The sequence below is a fragment of the Papio anubis genome, chromosome 2 (genome assembly GCF_008728515.1).
Source record: "Papio anubis isolate 15944 chromosome 2, Panubis1.0, whole genome shotgun sequence".
Classification (NCBI taxonomy): Eukaryota; Metazoa; Chordata; class Mammalia; order Primates; family Cercopithecidae; genus Papio; species Papio anubis.
This window is the reverse complement of record NC_044977.1, coordinates 142,780,761-142,800,454: the sequence shown is the minus strand read 5'-3', so window position 1 is coordinate 142,800,454 and position 19,694 is coordinate 142,780,761. Positions and strand designations below refer to the sequence as shown.

Below are 19,694 nucleotides of genomic sequence, written 5' to 3'. Positions count from 1 at the left end.
TTTTTGCATGCAGGTTCTCTTACTTCTGATGGAAAAAATTTGTCTCAGGAAAAAGAGTTGCTGAGTCTCTTTTGCTTTTTCTCCTTACCTCATGTGGGCTATCTCTACATGGTTGTGAAATCTGTTGAATTGATGTCAGTCTACCAGTATCCTGAGAAGTCTCAGCAGGCAGTACTCACGCCACAATTTTTGCACGTGATTACAAGGTACTGTTACAGGGTCACTTGCTGGCCTGTGAGTCACTTATTTGTAAATTTTTGAGGTACTGCCTAAATCTGTAAGAATTTTGTGAACTAGCAGAGAGTACTCTAAATGCATGAGTTACATGTCATCGCGAGTCCGTCTTTTGATGACCCATACCTGCCTTTTGAATGTCAAAGATTTAGACCCTGGTTTTCTCTTTGTTTTGTTTCCTTAGACTGAATGGGGATCCCTGTAAAGAAGTATAAGGTTCTTCATAAAGGAAGACTTTCATAGGGAATTTTAATGAAAAGTCAATGCAGCCAGTCAGAGTGTCTCTTTATGTTTCTTGTTAGATTTCCTAATTTTTTTTTCTCACTGCTACCATGTTTTTCTAGTATAAATTGAGTTATTTTGTAATAGTTTAGAACTGTGAAGGGGCCAGAGAGATGATCTTATTCTCTCCCTGATTGGCACAGATAGGGAAGTAGTTACAGAGAGGTTAGAATTGGTCAAAGTCATGTGCTATTTGGTGGCAGATGTGTTGAGTTGCCTTCCCCTGTTATGCTGGCATGTAAACTGGGTTCACAAGCAGTAGCTTGATTTCATTTCCTTTTAATCTCAGCAGCATATGATGGTTTTGGTTCTATTTCCTGTTTTTTGAGCTTAGATTATGTTCAGGGCACTTCGTTGTGTCCTCTGACCAAGCAACTGTGAATAAGATACACCAACAACTTTCTAAAACAACAATAGAAGAGAAAGTTAGAGAGACATACAAGAGTCATAGACACTGGGAGATTTGTGAAAAATGTCTTAAGACCTCATGAAAGTGCCATTGACATTGGGAGGAAGGAAATTACTTCTGGCTAAGTTGTATGGGGAAGTTGTAGATAGCTGATTGTGTTTGAAGTGAAGCATGAAAGCTAGCTAGAATTTTGGTAGATGAAGATGGAAAGAGATGTGCATTATAGATTGAAGGAAGACTATAAACAAAAACTGTATCAAGTTTTTAGGAACATCCAAAAGTTACTTGCACAGGACAGAGATCCCCCCACCACTGAGTGGTAGTATCAGAATCTCTAGCAGGTGCTGGAGATTCCAAACTGCATAGAACCAATCTGGAGATTCTGATATCCACTCTTAGTGGTTGTACTCCCTTCTCCACCTGATTTCTGGCTTAAGGAGAAATGCTGCCCTTGGCAGTGTGTTTCTTAAGTGAACAATGTGGAGGTAGCTAGTCTTTCCAGTGTCCAAAGTGTTAGGTAGTGATGTTCTTTAAATATAAAGAAGCTGAAAAGTAGACAGGTGGTGAAAACAGTGCTTGAGAGAGAGCTCAAGGATTTGAAAATTAAACTAAGGACTTTTTAAAGTTTTAACCAGAGAAAGTAATATGATCAGAACGTATTTTGCTTTAGGAAAATTAATGGTAGCTGTGGTGGAAGATGGATTGAACATAGATAAATAAGCTATTGGCATAGTTCAGGCAAAGATATTAAGGGGTGGTATTCAGGCAGGGTAGTGGTAATGAAAGGAGAAGGGAGGATGGATGGGAGAGGCTTCAGTGGGAAAGTTAAAAGACTTGTCTGATGGGATAATGGGGATGTAGGAGGCATGAAAAATCCCACCATGGTTTTGCCTACTTTTATGAAACAATGGAGGCTGGTGAAATGTGGGGCAAAAGAGATGTTTGGTTTAGACATTTGAGTTTAAGATGCTTATAGATTATCAAGAGAATGCTAAGTAGGCTTTTGGACACATAGAACTGTAGATTAGGGTAAAGAGGAAAGCTTAGAAGTTTTATTACCACCAACAAAACAGTTGATTATTAAAGTAGTGAGAATGTATATAGGTAGTGAAAAGTTATTAAAGAATTAAACTCTGGTGAAGGTCTTGCTCAGTAAGCAAGAGGAGAAAGATGAAAATTTTTAAGGATGCAGAAGAATCTAGGAAACTATACCATCTCAGATACAATGGAAAAAGAAAGGGAAGAGGAAGGAATAAAAATACTGATTTCTGTCCCATCATATAGATGTAAAAGACTATCCATCTTTTTCCCATCTGATTGTATATACTTGAAGTACACTGAGAATTAGTGTTGGACCCACTAAATCTATTGCCCCATCTGTCTTATTTATAAGTTACATACAAGTTTGGAGTGTAGAGTCTTGAAAGCATTATATTATGAGTTTGAATGGACTTGTAATTCGTGCATTTTGACTGCCTCCAGATAGGAAAATTTTGAGCTTATTATCAGCACTAAAGGAGACTGACATCATTAACTTGGCTGTGAAACCATTAGACATTAGAATAGCAGTTGTTTTATGTACATTCAGATTCTTTTTTTTTTTTCCAAGCCAAACTGTATCCAGCTTCATTAAAGATACTTTCCATAAACAATCATGGTATTTCAGGCAGGACATGGGCAGACAATCGTTAACAGTATACAACAACTTTCAAACTCCCTTCTTCAGTGGACTGCCAAAAATCAGAAAGCCACTATAAAACCCAATGAAGTCTTCATCTCATGCTCTGAACAGGGAAAGTTTAGAGTGAGGGTTAACATTTCACATTTAGCATGTTGTTTAACAACTTTTCACAAGCTGACCCTGACTTTCAGGAAGTGAAATGAAAATGGCAGAATTTACCTGAAGATCCACAATCTAGAAATGGAACCACTGCTGTTTTGACAGGTGCCATCTCAGTGGCATCACTGGAAAGTCCAGATTTCCAGACACACTGGTAACCAATGACTAGGGGTTAGTTCTCAACAGATGTCTAGGCTTAAGGGAGTTAAGTCTATGCTGAAAGATGGAAAGGGAGAAGAGGACATAAAAACAAATTTGTTTTTCCATACCACAAGGCTTTTGTGCCAAGATGGCCACGTGTGTCAAAGTCAGGGAATCCCTCCTCCTGGGAGCCAAGAGGAAGTCTCTCAAAACTGGAAGGGAAAGGTGTTTTCCCCACATCAATCCAACTTTGGAGACATTCTATTAGTGACATACGCCCCTTCCCCCAAAAACAACAATGAAGTGTTCTGTGTGCTAACCACATAGCTTAAAAAAAAAAAAAAAGTAAAACAAAATTCTGCATTTTTATAAAACTTGTTAAAAAATAGTATTTCAAACTGTACAGTCACCAGAAGTACACAGTTATCAAAAATGCACACACTTCAAATGGCATCTCCAGCACCTTCAGCTTTCTGTGCCTGCTCTGTTTGGCATTTCCGTTTTCTGCAGGGTTATTCCCCTCCTTGCCAGCATCAGCTTTTCCGTTTTTCCCTTTGGTACCTTCTCTCCCTTCTTTGCAGGGGCCTTTTTAGGCTTGGGCTCTGGCTTTGGAGGAGCAGGTTTAGCAGACAACCTCGCGGATCTTCTCTGTGGTTCGTCCTTCACCTTGGCTTTATCTCCTTTAGCTTCCCCTTCAGCCTTTCTCTTGGGCATGGTGGGGACAGCAGTGGGACGTAGGTGCTGGAGGCGGGATGCAGCGCGCGCAGACTTTGGTCGGTCCAGGGGTCGTTCTTGCCTCTTCTTCACACTGCTCTACATTCAGATTCTTAATAAGAATCTCCACTCCTGTTTTTCAAATCAAATCGGAGTTTCGCTTTTGTTGCCCAGGTTGGAGTGCAATGGTGCGGTCTCAGCTCACTGCAGCCTCTGCCTCTGGGGTGTAAGCGATTCTCCTGCCTCAGCCTCCCAAGTTGCTGTGATTATAGGTACCTGCCACCATGCCTGACTAATTTTTTTGTATTTTTAGTAGAGATGGGGTTTCACCATGTTGGCCAAGCTGGTCTCCAGCTCCTGACCTCAGATGATCCACCCGCCATGGCCTCCCAGAGTGCTGGGATTACAGATGTGAGCTACTGCGCCTGGCCCATCTTTTTTATTTTACCCAATAGATAAATGTTTCAAAATCACTTGTCCCGTAAGGTGGTCTTGAAAAGTTTCTTGAAGATTGGTATACGCCCAAAGAAAGCAATAGAGATTTTTTAAGAAGCAAAGAACAAAATAAAATCATGTAAAATGCCAACTTTATAGAAATATGTAAGTAGGAAAGCCCCCCATGAAATCCTTTTCTCCCAGAGTTAAGCACATCAAGACTTCTTTTGTTTTTTGAGATGGAGTCTCGCTGTGTCGCCCAGGCTGGAGTGCAGTGGTATGACTCAGCTCACTGCAACCTCCATCTCCCTGGTTCAAGCAGTTCCCCTGCCTCAGCCTCCTGAGTAGCTGGGATTACAGGCGCCTGCCACCACGCCTAGCTAATTTTTTTGTATTTTTAGTAGAGGCAGGGTTTCACCATGTTGGCCAGACTGGTCTCAAACTCCTGACCTCAGGCAATTCACCCACCTCAGCCTCCCAAAGTGTTGGGATTACAGGCGTGAGCCACTGCCTGGCCATGAGACGCTTCCTTTTTATCTCTAGAATCTAAAGGTCATTGGTTTTTGTGGTCATAGCTATTCTCAACTGTCCTTCTGGTCCCACTGCAGGTGCTTTTTTGCTTCCCTCTCTCTCAGTTTGCTTCCCAAGGTTGCTAACTGTACTCCAGATTTGTAAATGGTGGTGCTACTGTCCTAGTTATTGTCAGGACTCCAGGGGTCATTTCCTAGAACTTTGCAGAGATAGAGATTGCAGTGGGCTGAGGCTGAAGTGGAAGCACCAGCAGATGGAGAGAGGCCTGACTACCTCTTAAAATGTGCTAAGTCTCCTAACTAAAAATATCAGAATGCCTTTCTTTTTGAGGAATTTTTTTAAATTTAATATTACTGTTAGGTTTGCTTTAGTCCTTTTTTTTTATTTTAAAGAGTTCATTTTTGCTTCTCCCACTTTATAGTTTTTTTGTAAAAAGGGAGGGAGAAGGAAGGAATAAAAATATTAATTTCTGTCCCATCACATAATGGGACAGAAATATACATCATTGTATAGCAATTTCTAAGTTAATTAACTGTTTTTAATGTCAATATTCGAGGGTTGACCTCGATGACAACCAGGCACTTACTGTGGAGTCCCTAGGTCCTTTTCGTATGCAGAAGCAGCCTGGAGTTGTGGAAAGAGGTAGAGGAGTGTGAGGGGTCAGGAGACCTGGGAACTAATTGGCTGTACTCTCCAGAGAGGCGGTGGACCAGTCATGAACCTTTCATGCCCCAATCTTTAAAACAAGCTGCTGGACTAGGTAATTCTGAAGATGCCTTTAGATGGTCTCTCATTTTCAATTTGACCATTGGATTTGAGTTTGCATAGTCTATGTTGTCCAGCATAATCCAGGATGGATTTCATCATGAGGTGGGTGAGGAAGAACAACAGTTAAGAAATGGGTTTTAATCTTGGTTTTGATAGACACCCTTCTGTACCTTGGGCAGGTACTGGGGGCATCATTTGTCTGTAAAATGAAGATATCGACCCAGTTCCATGGTTCCTAACTATAGATGCACATCAGAGTCACATACGGAGTTTTGTAGAAATATACACGTCTAGATTCGGCCCCTAGAGATTGCGATTCACTGGGGGTGTTATGGGGACCAGTTGTATATTTTTAAAAACCACAGGATTCTGAGGCATTCCTCTTACTGAGAAGCAGTTTACCTTGGCAATATTTGGTAGATACTTGACTGCCACCCCTGCCATTGGCGTGTTTGCCTGTGAAACCCTCCCTGGTGCGGGTATGTTGGTTCTTGGCCTCACTTTGCTCAGCAGCCTGGTTCTTCCTCCTCAGTAACAACCTGCAGTGTTTCACTGTACGGTGCAGTGCGGCGGCAGCTCGTGAGGAGGACCCGTACATGGACACCACCCTGAAGGTAAGAACTGGCTTATGAAGACAGTGAAACCTTACGATCACAAAGGAGCACATGAATACTCATAGATTTGCTCTCAGACCTAAGCTAGGCAAGAACGAAAGAGCTTAAGGTTGTCTAATGTATTGAATTAGAACTTTTGGATATAAAATAGTAAGGATTTTGTGATTCATGGCTTAGTTGACAGTTTTTAAGATTGCTTTGCAAACATTTCACTCTGAATTGATTTAGTGCATAGTTTTTAAAGTTTGGTAAAGAATATGAAAAGTGTGAACTGAGAGCAGTTCACAACTATGGTATACTACAATTTTATTTTTTATTTTTTTATTTTTAACTTTTAATTTTTTCGAGTCAGGGTCTTGCTCTGTCACCCAGGCTGGAGGGCAGTGGCACAATCATAGCTCACTGCAGCCTCGAACTCTTTGACTCAAGTGATCCTGCCACCCCAGCCCCTCAGGTAGCTGGGACTACAGGTGTGCACCACCATGCCCTGCTCATTTCTTTTGTATTATTATTATTATTATTGCAGAGATGGGGTTTTGCTATGTCGCCCAGGCTAGTCTTGAACTTCTGGGCCCAAGTGATCTGCCTGCCTCAGCCTCCCAAAATGGTGGAATTACAGGCATGAGCCACCATGCCTGGAGCAATTGTATTTTATTAAATGGAAATATAAGTGGCAGTTTTACAGAGCTGTTAACAAAACAGTCCAGAAATCAATATACTTAAGAGCACAAAATTGAATACAATGCATTAAAATGATTTGTTTATACTATTATCAGCTATGCCTGTAATTCTGTATTTTATAAGCCTTTGATAACCTTCTATACTTAATCTAAGAGTTAATGGATATGGTAGATCAGTAATCTCATTTTTAGTGCGAAGTAAAGTGCTTGGTCTCTAAAAAAATCCTCTTGACCACAAAATAAATGTAGGCATTATTATGTTGAGATTCTGTGTTTTCTGACTTTGAATTTCTGTTCTCAGAAATATGCTGATCATGTACATTATATTCACCTGTGTTATTTTACTTCTGAAGTATAAGCTAGTTGAATTGGCTGTTTGTTAGGAATATACATGCTGCAAGAAGCTCCCAAATCATGATGCTCTGCATTTCAAAAATTGGTTTATATCTGTCTGGAAACTGGAATACCTTTTTCCAGAAAAATAAGCCTTCAATAATGATGGTTGTTTTAACAAACCAGCCCTGACACAGTGCCTAATGTGTCTGAGATACTCTTTCACAGTCACTGTCGCCCAAATTGTGTCATATAATAGTGTTTTATGGAAAGCATGGTCTCTGAGTTCCTAGTGACCCTTTTTAATGGCCTGCCTGTGGTTTTCTGTTGCTGACCAGGCTTACTGCCTGCTCTCAGCCTCTTGGGAAACCAGAACCACAGATTTCCTGTGCCTTTGTCTGTGTAAGATACACACATGGCCTTTTTGAGAGATTATTTTAAAATCAGGATTATTTCCTTTGTAAAAATAGAAAAGTAACAGATTAAAAAAGTAAAACTTCCATTCTTTGTCCTCTTCTTTTCCCTCCTTGCCTTTTCAAACCTCAGAAAGACATAGGCTTATATAGGGGTGATGGTGTGATTTAAAGTACCTTATAGATTGAAGTAGGATCAATGTACATTTGGAAAAAAAAAATTCCATGTATTTTCAGAGTCTTATAAAAGCAGAGCGAAGGAACAAGGAAGAGACAAAGGGGAGGGATAAGGAGAGGTGGGCATCTGGTGGGGGTATGCTGCCCTTGAGGCCCATGGAGGTAGGAGGGAGAAGGGATGATCACACCTCACGGTTGCTCCTTTCCTGCAACTCCACCAGTTCTGAAGCCCTAGGTGCCAGTTAAACAAGCACACGTTTAGCCCACCTGCTGACTCAGGCTTTGGAGCTGTGACATCCGGAAAAAGTTTCACAACCTCAGAGTCTGGTTGAAAGTGCATGTGGTCTGTCTCCTTTTCCTCTGAGATTCTGGCTGCTCAGCACTAGCCAAGCCACCTGAACTATTTTTACATGGAGGTAACAGTGAAGATGACCTCAGAATCAAAACAGCATGCATGGACAAGAAGGCAGGGTCCTGGCAGCATGCCAGAATAGAGCTCTTCCATTAGTTTTCTTATTCATTCTACTTGAATTAATGGTCCTTTACAAGAGCAAAAGGCTAGCTCCTCTAGTTTATCTGACATGTTCCAGCCTGTCAGCCATTCCATGCACTGTTCATACCTAATAGACTAACAGTCAGGGGCCATCGGAACTTACAAGCATTCCTTTCACACACACATCCACAAAGAAGCCATTTTATGTACTCTGCATGCAGTAGAATGTCCTTTCATAGTGTCTGGTTTTGCCTAAAAACCCCATTTCGGCATACCCCTAACCATCCTGCTAGTAGTAGGGGTTTCCCTGGGTGGCAGGGTACCAGCTTCCTCTCTTGGAGATATCTGTGGGGCACACACAGAAGTTCCTGCAGCTGTGGGACCCTCTTTCCACATTTATTCAATCAATAAATGAGTTTGTTGACTGAGTAGCTATATAGAATGCGCTATTGGTTACATAGGTTTAGATAACCTCCTCTGTTAAGAATAGGTATTTGGATTGTTTTTTTGTTTGTTTATTTGTTTTTTGGTGGTGGTGGGTATAGGATGGCGGCAGCAGGAGATTTTATCAAATAAACTGACTGATTTTTGAAGATTGAAGTGCATGTACCTTTATTTCTTGCTTAAATTTGTGGTTTTCCTTTACTAGGCTTGCCCACCTGTTAGTATGGATGTCTGTGCTTTAAGAATACAGCTTTTCATAGGCTTGAAAGCCATCTGTCACTTTAAAAACCACATCATACTTTTGACTAAAGCAGACCCTGAGGCCATTCCAGAGAGAAGACAGTCACCCAAGAGGCTTCTGTAAGCATCCCCTTGCCCCAGGCATTCCTGCCAGTTTCTGGAATGAATTGTAACTGGTATATTTTGTGTTTATCTTTTTTTAAATCATAACTTGGAATGATCAAATGGCTTTTTTATGGTAGTATTTTTCCAGAGAAAGAAAAGAAGGTTCTAACAATCTCTGTAATACACTTTATAACTGACCTGGGAACTTTTAGGAGAAAATGGATTATAAAATAGTTTCAGTAAAAATCAAAGGTGTTTTAGATTAGTTAAAGGACATGCTTTTCTGTGTAATTAATGGGAAAGACTGAGCCTGTAATACTAATTGAAACTATAGGAGTTTTTACTGTCTTTCCTCTTTGACCCTTTCAGTAGTTACATTTTTATCTAAAATTATTTTCTGATATTACAAAAGAAATTAATAATGTATGTTTTACCTTAAAGCACATTTATGATCTATAGATATGCGATCTATCTGAAAATAAAGTTGTATTTTGATAACATTCATCTCTTGTTATCTGTTAGGTTTCTGCTTTCCCATTGTTTAGAATAGAATGCTTAATTCCAGACTAGTTATGCTTCTATTTGATGTTTTCTTACTTAGTGGTAGAGAATGCAATCTAACTTCTCTAAGGAAAATCTAATCAAGAAAGAAATCTCTTCAGGGAGTGAAGCATATAGTGTATGTCATATCAAACATAGGTTATTTTTAACATGGATTTTTACTTTTTCAAATTGTTAGTGGCTATGCTTTGTTGCATCAACAGGAATCAGAGGGGGACTTTGGTAACTGATCACTTTGAGTGTACACAGAGTATGGGGCTTACTGATCCTAAAAGCTTTCTGGCAAGAGGAAAAGCAGTTTGTAGTCTTGCACATTTGATATAACTTTTTAAATGATCTTTTAAAAATTCTAATTCATTTGATAAACAATTTTAAAAGATTATACACTAAAGAAAATGCATCACATAGTGAAAGCAAGAGATAAGATAGTGCTTTAAGCAAACTTAACAGTTTTATGTGTCTTCATCATATTCTCAGCAGCCATGATGTTGCTTCTGCTTAGATTTGTGGCTTAGGGCATGCTAGATTCGTGAAAGTCAAATGCAGAAACGAGCCTGGGCATGGGGACTTCCACAGTCAAGGATATTTTCCTTTTGACAGGACTTGCCTGTTCTTTGAACTTATTGCTCATTTGAGAATACTTGTGGAGTGAATTGGAAGCAGTTGGTTTATCATTACATGAAAATTACAGAATATTAAATGCAGTTAGCCTATGTAGTATTATGAACTAATATTCCATAACAATAGAGTGTACAGTTAATCACTTAAGAAGATAGTAAATGAAAATGATTTTATAGTTATTTTATATCCAATATTTACCATTTGCAGCTACCATTTATTAATAATGTCATTTTAAAATTATTGTCCTTTGTTTTGCTTTTAGTTCTAGAAAAGATACCAGTGTTAAGATCAAAATACCTCCTGTAGCTGAGGCTGGGTGGAATTTGTATATTGTGAATACGATCTCACCAGTGCAACTGTACAAAGAGATGGTACTCTTTTCAAACTTCTGATTCTTGTTTGTAGATATTTAGACTGAAATTAATGATCAGAAATTGATTCTAATTATCATACATGCAGGATACTGCAGCCATTCAGCTTCCTGACTCTGACAGTGGAATGTGTCTCTCTCTCTGTATCCTTATTTTTACAGCTTCTGACATCCAAAGAACCAGTAGAAATTCCCTTCACTAGAATAAGACTGCCTTATTCATACCCACTCTCTGAAGAAGATCGATTGGCCAATCTAAACATAGTCTTTGACCTTAACTTTGAACCCTAGCAAAGATAGCTAAGAAATGGAGAAAAAAAAAAATCTAGGATTGTATATCCCTGTCCCACTCTTCTTATTTAGAAATGTTAGCAGATTGTCCCAGGGCACTACAGCTACTGCAGCATTGTCCTGGGGGGAGGGACCCATAGGGAGCATCCTTATTCCTGATCTAAGAGTGAGAGCTTCCTACTCCTCCCTGGCAATTATTTTAACTCTTTATTTTGGAACAATTTCAGACTTAAAGAAAAGTTGCAAGAATAAGTATATTGTTCCGAACCCTTTGGGAGACTAAGGCAGGTGGGTTGCTTGAGGCCAGGAGTTCGAGACTAGCCTCGGTAACACAGTGAGATCCCATTTGTACAAAAAATAAAAAAAATTAGCCAGTTGTGGTGGCACATACTTGTAGTCCTAGCTACTTGGGAAGCTAAGATGGGAAGATCACTTGAGCCCAGGAGTTCAAGGCTACAACGAGCTATGGTCGTACCACTGCATTCCAGCTTGGGTGACACAGCAAGACCCTGACTCTTTTGACTCTTTTTCAAAAAAGAATATTCTGTATATTCCCATTCCCCACACAGGTTTCTCCACAGTCAACATTTTACCCTATTTGCTTCTCTCTCTCTCTTTTATGCACTCTGTGCTTTCTGTGCACACACGTATACATATGCTGTTTTCTGATTCTTTGGGAGGTAAACTGCATACATCAGTCTTTTGCCCTTAAGTACTTCAGCATATATTTTCTAAGAATCAGGATACTCTCTTGCATACCACAATACAGTAGTATGTTTTAATACATTTAACATTGGCACAGTGCTTTATCTGGTTTGTTCATAGTCTAATTCTGTCAGCTGACTCAGTGGCTTAATAGCATTCCCCCTCCTCCAGTTCAAGACCCAGTCTAGGATCAGGTAGTGTATCTCTTTAGCCTCCCTGAATCTGGAATATTTCTATAGCCTTTCATTATATTTTATGACATTGATATTTTTGACAAATACAGTTTTCCCCTTTACTTTTTTTTGAGAGTATTCCTTATTTAGGGTTTGCTCTTTTTTTTAATGGTTAGATTCAGATTATGCATTTTCAGCCAGAATATTGCATAGGTGATTTTTGTGTTAAGGGTATCACATCTGGAGGCACATGCTGTTCATGTGCCCCTCTTTGGTGATGTTAATTTTGATCATCAGGTCAAGGTGTTGCCTGATTTGTCCCTGCCAATAATTTAATGCCAGTTATTATGTCAGCTGTGCCCTGTCTTTTCAGTCTTGCTTAATTGAAAGTCTTCATTTAGGTGATTTGACTGCTAGAGTCTGAATATACTGATTGAGTCAGATTAGCTAGTGATAATTTTTACGAGCCCTCTATGAGTTATGGAAATAGATGTAGTAGAGCCTAAACTTACAAATTGAAACTGAAATAGGGGAAGAATACTCAGTCTAAATTTGAGAAAGAATTAAATCATAATTTTTTTAAGCTTAACTATTTCAAATATTAGTACGTTCACTAGTCTTATTGAGATAAAATTGTTGCTAAGTTTACAGTATTATTAGTATTACAGTATTATTTGGACCTCTCTAATGATTAGAGCTGTTTAACAAGGTATTATTTATAATCATGTATGTATTAAACTGGCTCATAGATGATGGGAAAAAAGCCCTTCAGCTAAGCGCTTGTCAGAATGATACATAACTAGTTTGTTTACTTTTAGGGTTTAATATGTCCAAATGTTAATTTTACTAACAAAATGTATAAATTATTTTAAGAACTGAGGAACTTTTGAGAGTCTCTCTTCAGCAACATTAGTGTTTGTCTTTTTTGTTTTAGATAGACTATAGCAATACCTATAAGACTGTCAAAACCCAGAGCTGCATTCACCTTCTCAGTGAGGCTCATCTGTTAGTGCGAGCTGCCCTGATGGATGCCAGTCAGCTGGAACCTGGAGAGAAGGCAGAGCTTTTGGAAGCATTTAAGGAAAGCTGTGGGCACCTTGGGGACTGTTACAGCAGGTGGGTGACACCTCTTGAAACCTTGTTACAGAAGCCATCTTGAACTGTGGGTGCACTTGTTAGCTTTTCCATCTCTGGTAGTTACCTGATAAATGGGGAGGTGGTTCATTTATTCACTTCTTCCACAAGCATTTATTGAGCACATACTCTGTTAGATACTGTGCTAGGCTTCAACATACAAAAATGAATGTAACCCATTTCCTGCTCTCAAGGAGTCACAGTTTAGAAGATGAGCAGTAAATCTCAAGTTTGTGATTTTCCCACTGTTTAACTTAGGGCTTTGACATTTTTCTCAGGCTTTGAAAATCCCTGACATAGCTGTATGACTAGTTTATTGTCTGTAGCTTAAGGGAGAGCTGCCAGTTGGACAGTCTATGATTTTGATCTTAGTAGTCAGTGCTTTTATGATGTCAGAAAGGGACACTAGTATGAATAGTGTTTTTATTTTTGAGAGTAATGTTTACACATTGTTTTGCATATGATTGTTTTCGACTTACTTGATCCACATGAATGGTTAAAAATTAATAAAACAGACTTTTCCTCCTATAAACACCATTATTTTAGAGTCTGATCATGAATATTAGAATTAACTTAAATTGTTGTTTTTGTTTCTATTATGAGCAGGCAAAAAGAAACTGCATTAATTAGAAGTTTGTAAAATAAAACTTAGGAGTTTGTTTTAGTTACTAATGGCAGTAGAAAAGTATTTTGGAATTTATATCTTCTGGAAAGCATGATATATTCTATTATAGAATGTGTTAGATATCCAGGTTTAAAAATCACAAATTTGACTAGGCATGGTGACTCACACCTGGAATCCCAGCACTTTGGGAGGCTGAGGTGGGATGATCACTTGAGATCAGGAGTTTGAGATCAGTCTGGACAACATAGTGAGACCCTGTCTTTAAAAAAATGACAAATTTCAGGTTTTTTATTTCCTTCCCTTTAGGCTTGACTCCCAGCATTCTCATCTCACCTTGCCATACTATAAGATGTCTGGTTTGTCTATGGCTGAAGTTCTGGCCCGCATGGACTGGACAGTAGAGGATGGATTACAGAAATACGAGAGGGGATTAATCTTTTACATTAATCATTCACTTTATGAAAACCTGGATGAAGAATTAAGTGAAGTGATTATAGTTTTCTGTTTTAGATCTAATATTTTTAACTTTTCATTTTAGTGGTTTATTTTATGTAGTACTGTTTAGAAATCAGGTTCCAAATATTTTTCTTCTTTGATATTCTTTTTCTAAAAAAGTCATGTGCCATTTTCTTCATTAATGAAGATAGAATGATAGCTTGGAAAAGAACTTATGGGTAATCTTCTCATACTTTCTCATTATACAGACAGGGACATGTGGTCTGTTGTAGTCTCAACACCTGCCAGTGACAGTAGCATGTCCTCAGAAGAGCTACACAGAATGCGGCCCTTGCCTTCCCGCAACCCTAATTATCCCTTACTCCGTGTGTCCAAAGCTTCACTTACAAAACTCTGACCTTAGGCCAGTGACCTTAAGACATTATTAGGGATTATTTTTAGGGCCGGGCACGTGGCTAATATCTGCAATTCCAACACTTTGGGAAGTCGAGGTGGGAGGATTACTTGAGGCCAGAAGTTTGAGACCAGCCTAGGCAATAGAGCAAGACCCCATCTCTACAGAAAATTTAAAAATTAGCTGGGCTTGATGGCATACATCAGTATGTAGTTCCAGCTACTCAGGAGGCTGAGGCAGGAGGATCGCTTGAGCCCAGGAGTTTGAGGCTGCAGTGAGCCACAATTACACCACTGCATTCCAGCACGGGCAATACGGAAAAACCCTGTCTTAGAGAGAGAAAAGAAGAGATAACCCCTCATGTATTTCATACATAGTTGGATGCAAATATGCCAAGTTAGAAATTGTGGTATCAAATGTTCTAAGGTTTTGAAATGAAATTTTCTCATACAGTTTACTTAATTGGGTATATTTTGAACTAAATAGTAGTTTTTATGATGGATTTTTATTATAATTCAATCAGATGTTTATTTTCTTCTTCTGAAGTGTTGAAATTAGAAATGCTGGTCATAACCTGGTACATATTTTCATTGTTTTTTCTTCATTATAATCAGCAAAGAGATCACTTCAGGTTATCTCAGGCCTCCCTTGTATTAGTATCAGTTTTGTCTGTTTAAAATTAGAACATAATACTATAGTTTTATCTTACTTGGAATGTTTGTGTCTTGGCTTTTTGCACATGTTTTGCTGATTTTGTTGCTTTCTTCTGACCGACTGACCTTTTATTCCTTTTATTCCTTCTTGCTCACCAAAGGAATTAGCAGCAAAAGTGGTTCAGATGTTTTATGTGGCTGAGCCAAAGCAAGTGCCCCATATTCTCTGTAGTCCTTCTATGAAGAATATTAATCCTTTAACTGCCATGAACTATCTAAGGAAGCTGGATACTTCTGGGTTTTCATCGATCTTAGTGACATTGACCAAGGCAGCAGTGGCTCTGAAAATGGGAGATCTTGACATGCACAGAAATGAAATGAAAAGCCATTCAGAGGTATGGAGCCCTGCCCAGTGCTAACAGAAGGCTGAAATAGGACCTGGTAATCCTGACGTGTTTAGCTGTCTTCTGGCTTCTTTCTAGCTCATATGTTCTTAGTTGTAATGGAAAACAGACAATGTTAGAAACAAAGTGATCCAAATGGGACTTCGAATCTGGCAAATGAAAAAGAAATAAGACCAATAAATGACAGCAGTGGATATCTAAAGACTTCAACTTAGTGTCAGGTGTGTTCAGAGCACTGAGCTTGTTACTGAAGAACTGGCTGTGCTCCAAGGGGATGATGTGATCTGGCATCAGGGATATGGTGTGTGCACTGGAAAAGAACAGAGTAATATGTATTTAAGAACAGCAAAGGGGCTATTAGCCATGGACTTTAGAAGTCTAGTAGTTGCATAAATAATCCCCACTTGGTAAAATCACAGATAACTTTATGGAGGATTGGACATTTGAATGTTGTACCAAGAAACACAGGCTTCCCCTTGGAAAAGAGGTCATTTAGGGACACTACCAAAGGTGTTAATCATTTAAGGGAAGAAAATAAGAGGTAGTGTAATTGAACACTTATTATTTACCAGCTCCTTGCATATATTATTTAATTCTTAATAATGCTATAAGGTAGGAGTATTATACAAATGAGGGAATTAAGTATTATACAAATGAGGGAATTAAGACACAGAGAGGTTAAGTAACTCATCAGGATCACACAGCTGTTAAGTGGTAGAACCAGAATTGAACCGGGCAGCCTGACTTCAGAACCTGTGCTCCTGCACTGTTTTCTTGCCAGATTGTGGCCAAAGCCCACAGTATGACTTGGGTTACTAAAAAAGGAAGAACGTAAGTGCTTTATCGCTGTACAAATGACATGCTTTGTTATGATGAGGAGAGCAAGTCAACATCGGGATGTCTTCTGTTTTGAAGAGTAGAATTCTAGAAAAATGACTTTTCATAATTTTGAAAAAACTTAAGATATATTAGTCGTCGCTTGGTATTTATGGGAGATTGGTTTCAGAACCTTCTACAGTTACCAAAATCCACAGAAGCTAAAGTTGCTTATATAAAGTGGCATAGTATTTGCATATAACCTATCTACTTTCTCCAATATACTTCAAATCATCTCTATTACTTATAATACCTAATATAATGTCAACTGCTATTTACACAGTTGTTAATACTGAATTATTTAGGGAATAATAATTTAAAAATCTGTACATGTTCAGAACAGAGGCAGTTCCCCCCCCCCGCCGCCGTTTTTTGGGGGTTTTTTTGTTTGTTTGTTTGTTTTTGAGACAGAGCCTCATTCTGTGGCCCAGGCTGGAGTGCAGTGGTGCAATCTCAGCTTACTGCAACCTCCACCTCCTGGGTTCAAGTGATTCTCCTGCCTCAGCCTCCCAAGTAGCTGGGATTACAGGTGTGCACCACTGTGCTTGGCTAATTTTTGTATTTTTAGTAGAGACGGGGTTTTACCATGTTGGCCAGGGTGGTCTTGAACTCCTGATCTCAAGTGATCTGCCCTCCTTGGCCTTCCAAAGTGCTGGGATTACAGGCATGAGTTACTGCGTTCAGCCATCCCGAATATTTTTGATCTGTGGTTGGTTGAATCCTTGGATGTGAAACCCATGGATACAGAAAATTGACTGCATTTTCAAATCAAGTAGAGCTAAATATAAAGCTCTCTACAAAAAATAGGACACCTTGATGCTTAGTGAAATGTTAGTAACTTCTGTGAGACAGTCAGTGGTGTCCTTCTTTGGGTAAGAACTAGCCTTTATAGTCAAAGAAAACATTGTGATTAAATTATTAATAGCTTAACCATGCATTGTGAATTCACTAGCATGTTTAGTATTTCTAAGGTGGACAATCTAAATACAATGTACCTTTTGTTCCTAAATTTCTTTCTTATCTGAAGATGAAGTTGGTATGTGGCTTCATTCTGGAACCTCGACTGTTGATTCAACAGAGAAAGGGACAGATTGTTCCAACTGAGCTTGCACTTCACTTGAAGGAGACTCAGCCTGGATTGCTTGTGGCTTCAGTTCTGGGCTTGCAGAAGAACAACAAAATTGGAATTGAAGAAGCAGATTCCTTTTTTAAGGTTTGTCACTTTGAAAATGTGATTTTTCTGGATGGCCTCATTAAATTGGTGGTGGAGAGGGACAGAATAAGAGAAGTGAGTTTTTCATTTGTTTATTGAAAAAACATACATACATAATCAGTTATAAAAGTACTAATTAAAAGATTATATCTGAAGAAACTTTATTTGTACAACCTAGAATCTGTTTCCTTTAAAAAAAGTCTAAATTTTCTTTCGCCATGGCACTAATGCTAATGGTAAATTATTAATTGCATGGCCCATGTGATGCTTTGATATTCAGCCCAGCTGTCACTTTATCAGTGCTATATTTATCTGGAATATAGAGGCTTCTTTTACTGTTTTCAAGATGCTTTGTGCTAAGGATGAAGATACAACTCCTCAGCTCTTGGTAGACTTTTGGGAAGCTCAGCTAGTGGCATGTCTCCCAGATGTGGTACTTCAGGAACTCTTTTTCAAGCTCACATCCCAGTACATCTGGAGATTGTCTAAGAGGCAACCTCCTGACACCACACCATTGCGAACGTCGGAGGATCTGGTAAGATAATGGAATAATACCTTAAATTTAACGTATGCATTGCCCATTACAAAAACATACCTTCTTATTTTTTATAATTTATTATAAAATATAACCTAGTTTTCTATTACCAGGTATCTTATTTACGCAGGAGTTAAAAATACACTTAAAATTTGTCTATAACTGAAGTGGCCTACATTTTAAATAATTTTGTACTCTAAAGAATGTCCTCCACTTACTAATTTCCCTCACTTACTTGAAGTGGTAGCTCAGTTTCCAAAGCATGGAGAAAGGGACTTCTTCCAGAACATCACATCTGTCCTTCCTCAGCAGAGGATCATTAAATAGAACATAAGAGAGAAGACATCTGCAGACCTCATTGGTGGGAGAGGAACTGCAGAAGGCTGTGGGAGGGAGACTTCCTTAGTGGGCCCCCATTTCCTGTCTGTTTCACATAAAGGAGCTGTTCTGTAGCACTTGAGGCAGCCAGTAATAACTCTTTCTACCCTTCTTGCTACCCTTCTTGCTCCCAGCCCATTTCTCTCACAGCTCATTAGCCATGGCTAATGGAGGGCTAAGTGGAAAAGTTACCAGCTTCTTGAATAAGCAGGGCTTCTTGGGAATTGTCTTGAGAATTTATGAAAGATATTTTGCCTTCTAAAGAAAGTAGTATTAATAAAAATTATTTCCAATATTCTTGTTAGGTATAATTGGCTTAAATGCAGTATTGTTCTTTTGCTAGAAAGTGCGTCTTTGGAGTATTTACATTTTAAAGTATATGGAAATATTTAGTGTAGAAGCAAGCAAGACTGAAATATTTTCCAGGGGAATACATTCTTAAAAACTGTCCTTCCCATTCCCAGGAAAGTGTATACCTAATTCTATGACATGGCAGAGAATTAATGATTGCTTGCTCTTCGTGGAATGGATAAGCAAGCTTTTGTTGTTATATTTTGTTTATGAGAAATTCTTTTATGTTTTAGATAAATGCCTGTAGTCATTATGGCTTAATTTATCCATGGGTTCACATCTTAATATCATCTGATTCATTAGCGGATAAAAATTATACAGAAGATCTTTCAAAATTACAGGTAAGTAAAAATACCTCCTTATGAAATTGCATATTACAATGTAGTGTAAGATTAAATTTGCTGAGACCCCAGGTGTCCTGTTAATCTAGAATGTAGAATTTTGAGGGGCAAAATCCATAGTTAGGCATACTCAGGACACTTGGAGGGAATTCCTGCCTGTGCCTGAAACTGCTGATGGATGGGGACACCTGTGCTGAGTGGCTGGTTTCGTTGCAGGTGGATGGACAAACTTCACCAAGTCTCCTGGCTGATTTCCTCATTTTCAGGATGCACTTGAAAACACTTTGTGAAATGAAAGTGTGGCAAATGTTTAGTGGTGTTTTTATTGATGTAGTTTGTTTTTGTTAGTGTTGACTTACACATTTTAGGCCTCTCACCCAAGCCAGGCACTGCTATTTCTCTTATAAGAAACAGGTCAAAGTAGTCAGTTTATCCAGCTCCTGAAAAGGATTTTTCAGAAATGAGGGGGATGATTAGAGAATGTGGATCATCCTTTAATAATTCTGACTGCAGCAGTGTTTTGGCTGGCAGTGAGAATTAAAGTCCACATTTTTGGTGGATCAGGCTGGGCCACATGAGCATATGATTTTATTAATGCAGTTTAGTGGCCCAAAGACCAATATAATGCCCACATCTGTTTTCTTTGGTCTTCCCAGTGTAGGCGCTAACATACAAAAATTAAGATTTCCTATTAAGAATTCTGAGTTTCAAGTCACTATTGAAAAATTTAGCAGCTCTGTTAACCCAAGGCCCTCATTGC

General features: G+C 38.8%; 2 protein-coding genes and 1 pseudogene across 14 annotated transcripts in view; 1 reads left to right on the top strand and 2 right to left on the bottom strand.

Annotated features, from left to right (window-relative positions):
* HPS3 (HPS3 biogenesis of lysosomal organelles complex 2 subunit 1) overlaps positions 1 to 19,694 on the top strand; it is a 44,412-nt gene that overhangs the window by 16,434 nt on the left and 8,284 nt on the right. For 11 of the 12 annotated variants that reach the window (XR_004182256.1, XR_004182260.1, XR_004182257.1 and 8 more), the window contains exons 5-14: positions 14 to 206; positions 5,887 to 5,968; positions 8,714 to 8,868; positions 10,298 to 10,406; positions 12,509 to 12,690; positions 13,640 to 13,820; positions 14,998 to 15,231; positions 17,144 to 17,329; positions 17,676 to 17,864; positions 18,827 to 18,934. Coding sequence is in view for 7 of the 12 variants with exons in the window: in XM_031663688.1 (XP_031519548.1) it covers positions 14 to 206; positions 5,887 to 5,968; positions 8,714 to 8,868; positions 10,298 to 10,406; positions 12,509 to 12,690; positions 13,640 to 13,820; positions 14,998 to 15,231; positions 17,144 to 17,329; positions 17,676 to 17,864; positions 18,827 to 18,934 (1,619 nt within the window). In the remaining 5 variants the exon portion in view is untranslated. The remainder of the gene's footprint in view (positions 1 to 13; positions 207 to 5,886; positions 5,969 to 8,713; positions 8,869 to 10,297; positions 10,407 to 12,508; positions 12,691 to 13,639; positions 13,821 to 14,997; positions 15,232 to 17,143; positions 17,330 to 17,675; positions 17,865 to 18,826; positions 18,935 to 19,694) is intronic. The other variant, XM_031663691.1, reaches the window with a different exon arrangement.
* LOC116273819 lies at positions 3,218 to 3,644 on the bottom strand (annotated as a pseudogene).
* Positions 17,406 to 19,694, bottom strand: part of CP (ceruloplasmin) — a 59,056-nt gene continuing 56,767 nt past the window's right edge. Inside the window, exons 20-21 of one of the 2 annotated variants that reach the window (XR_004182255.1) lie at positions 19,294 to 19,374; positions 17,417 to 17,861 (exon numbers count right to left, since the gene is read on the bottom strand). The gene's annotated coding sequence lies outside the window, so the exon portion shown is untranslated. Of the gene's footprint in view, positions 17,862 to 19,293; positions 19,375 to 19,694 lie in introns of both variants that reach the window. The other variant, XM_017955795.2, reaches the window with a different exon arrangement.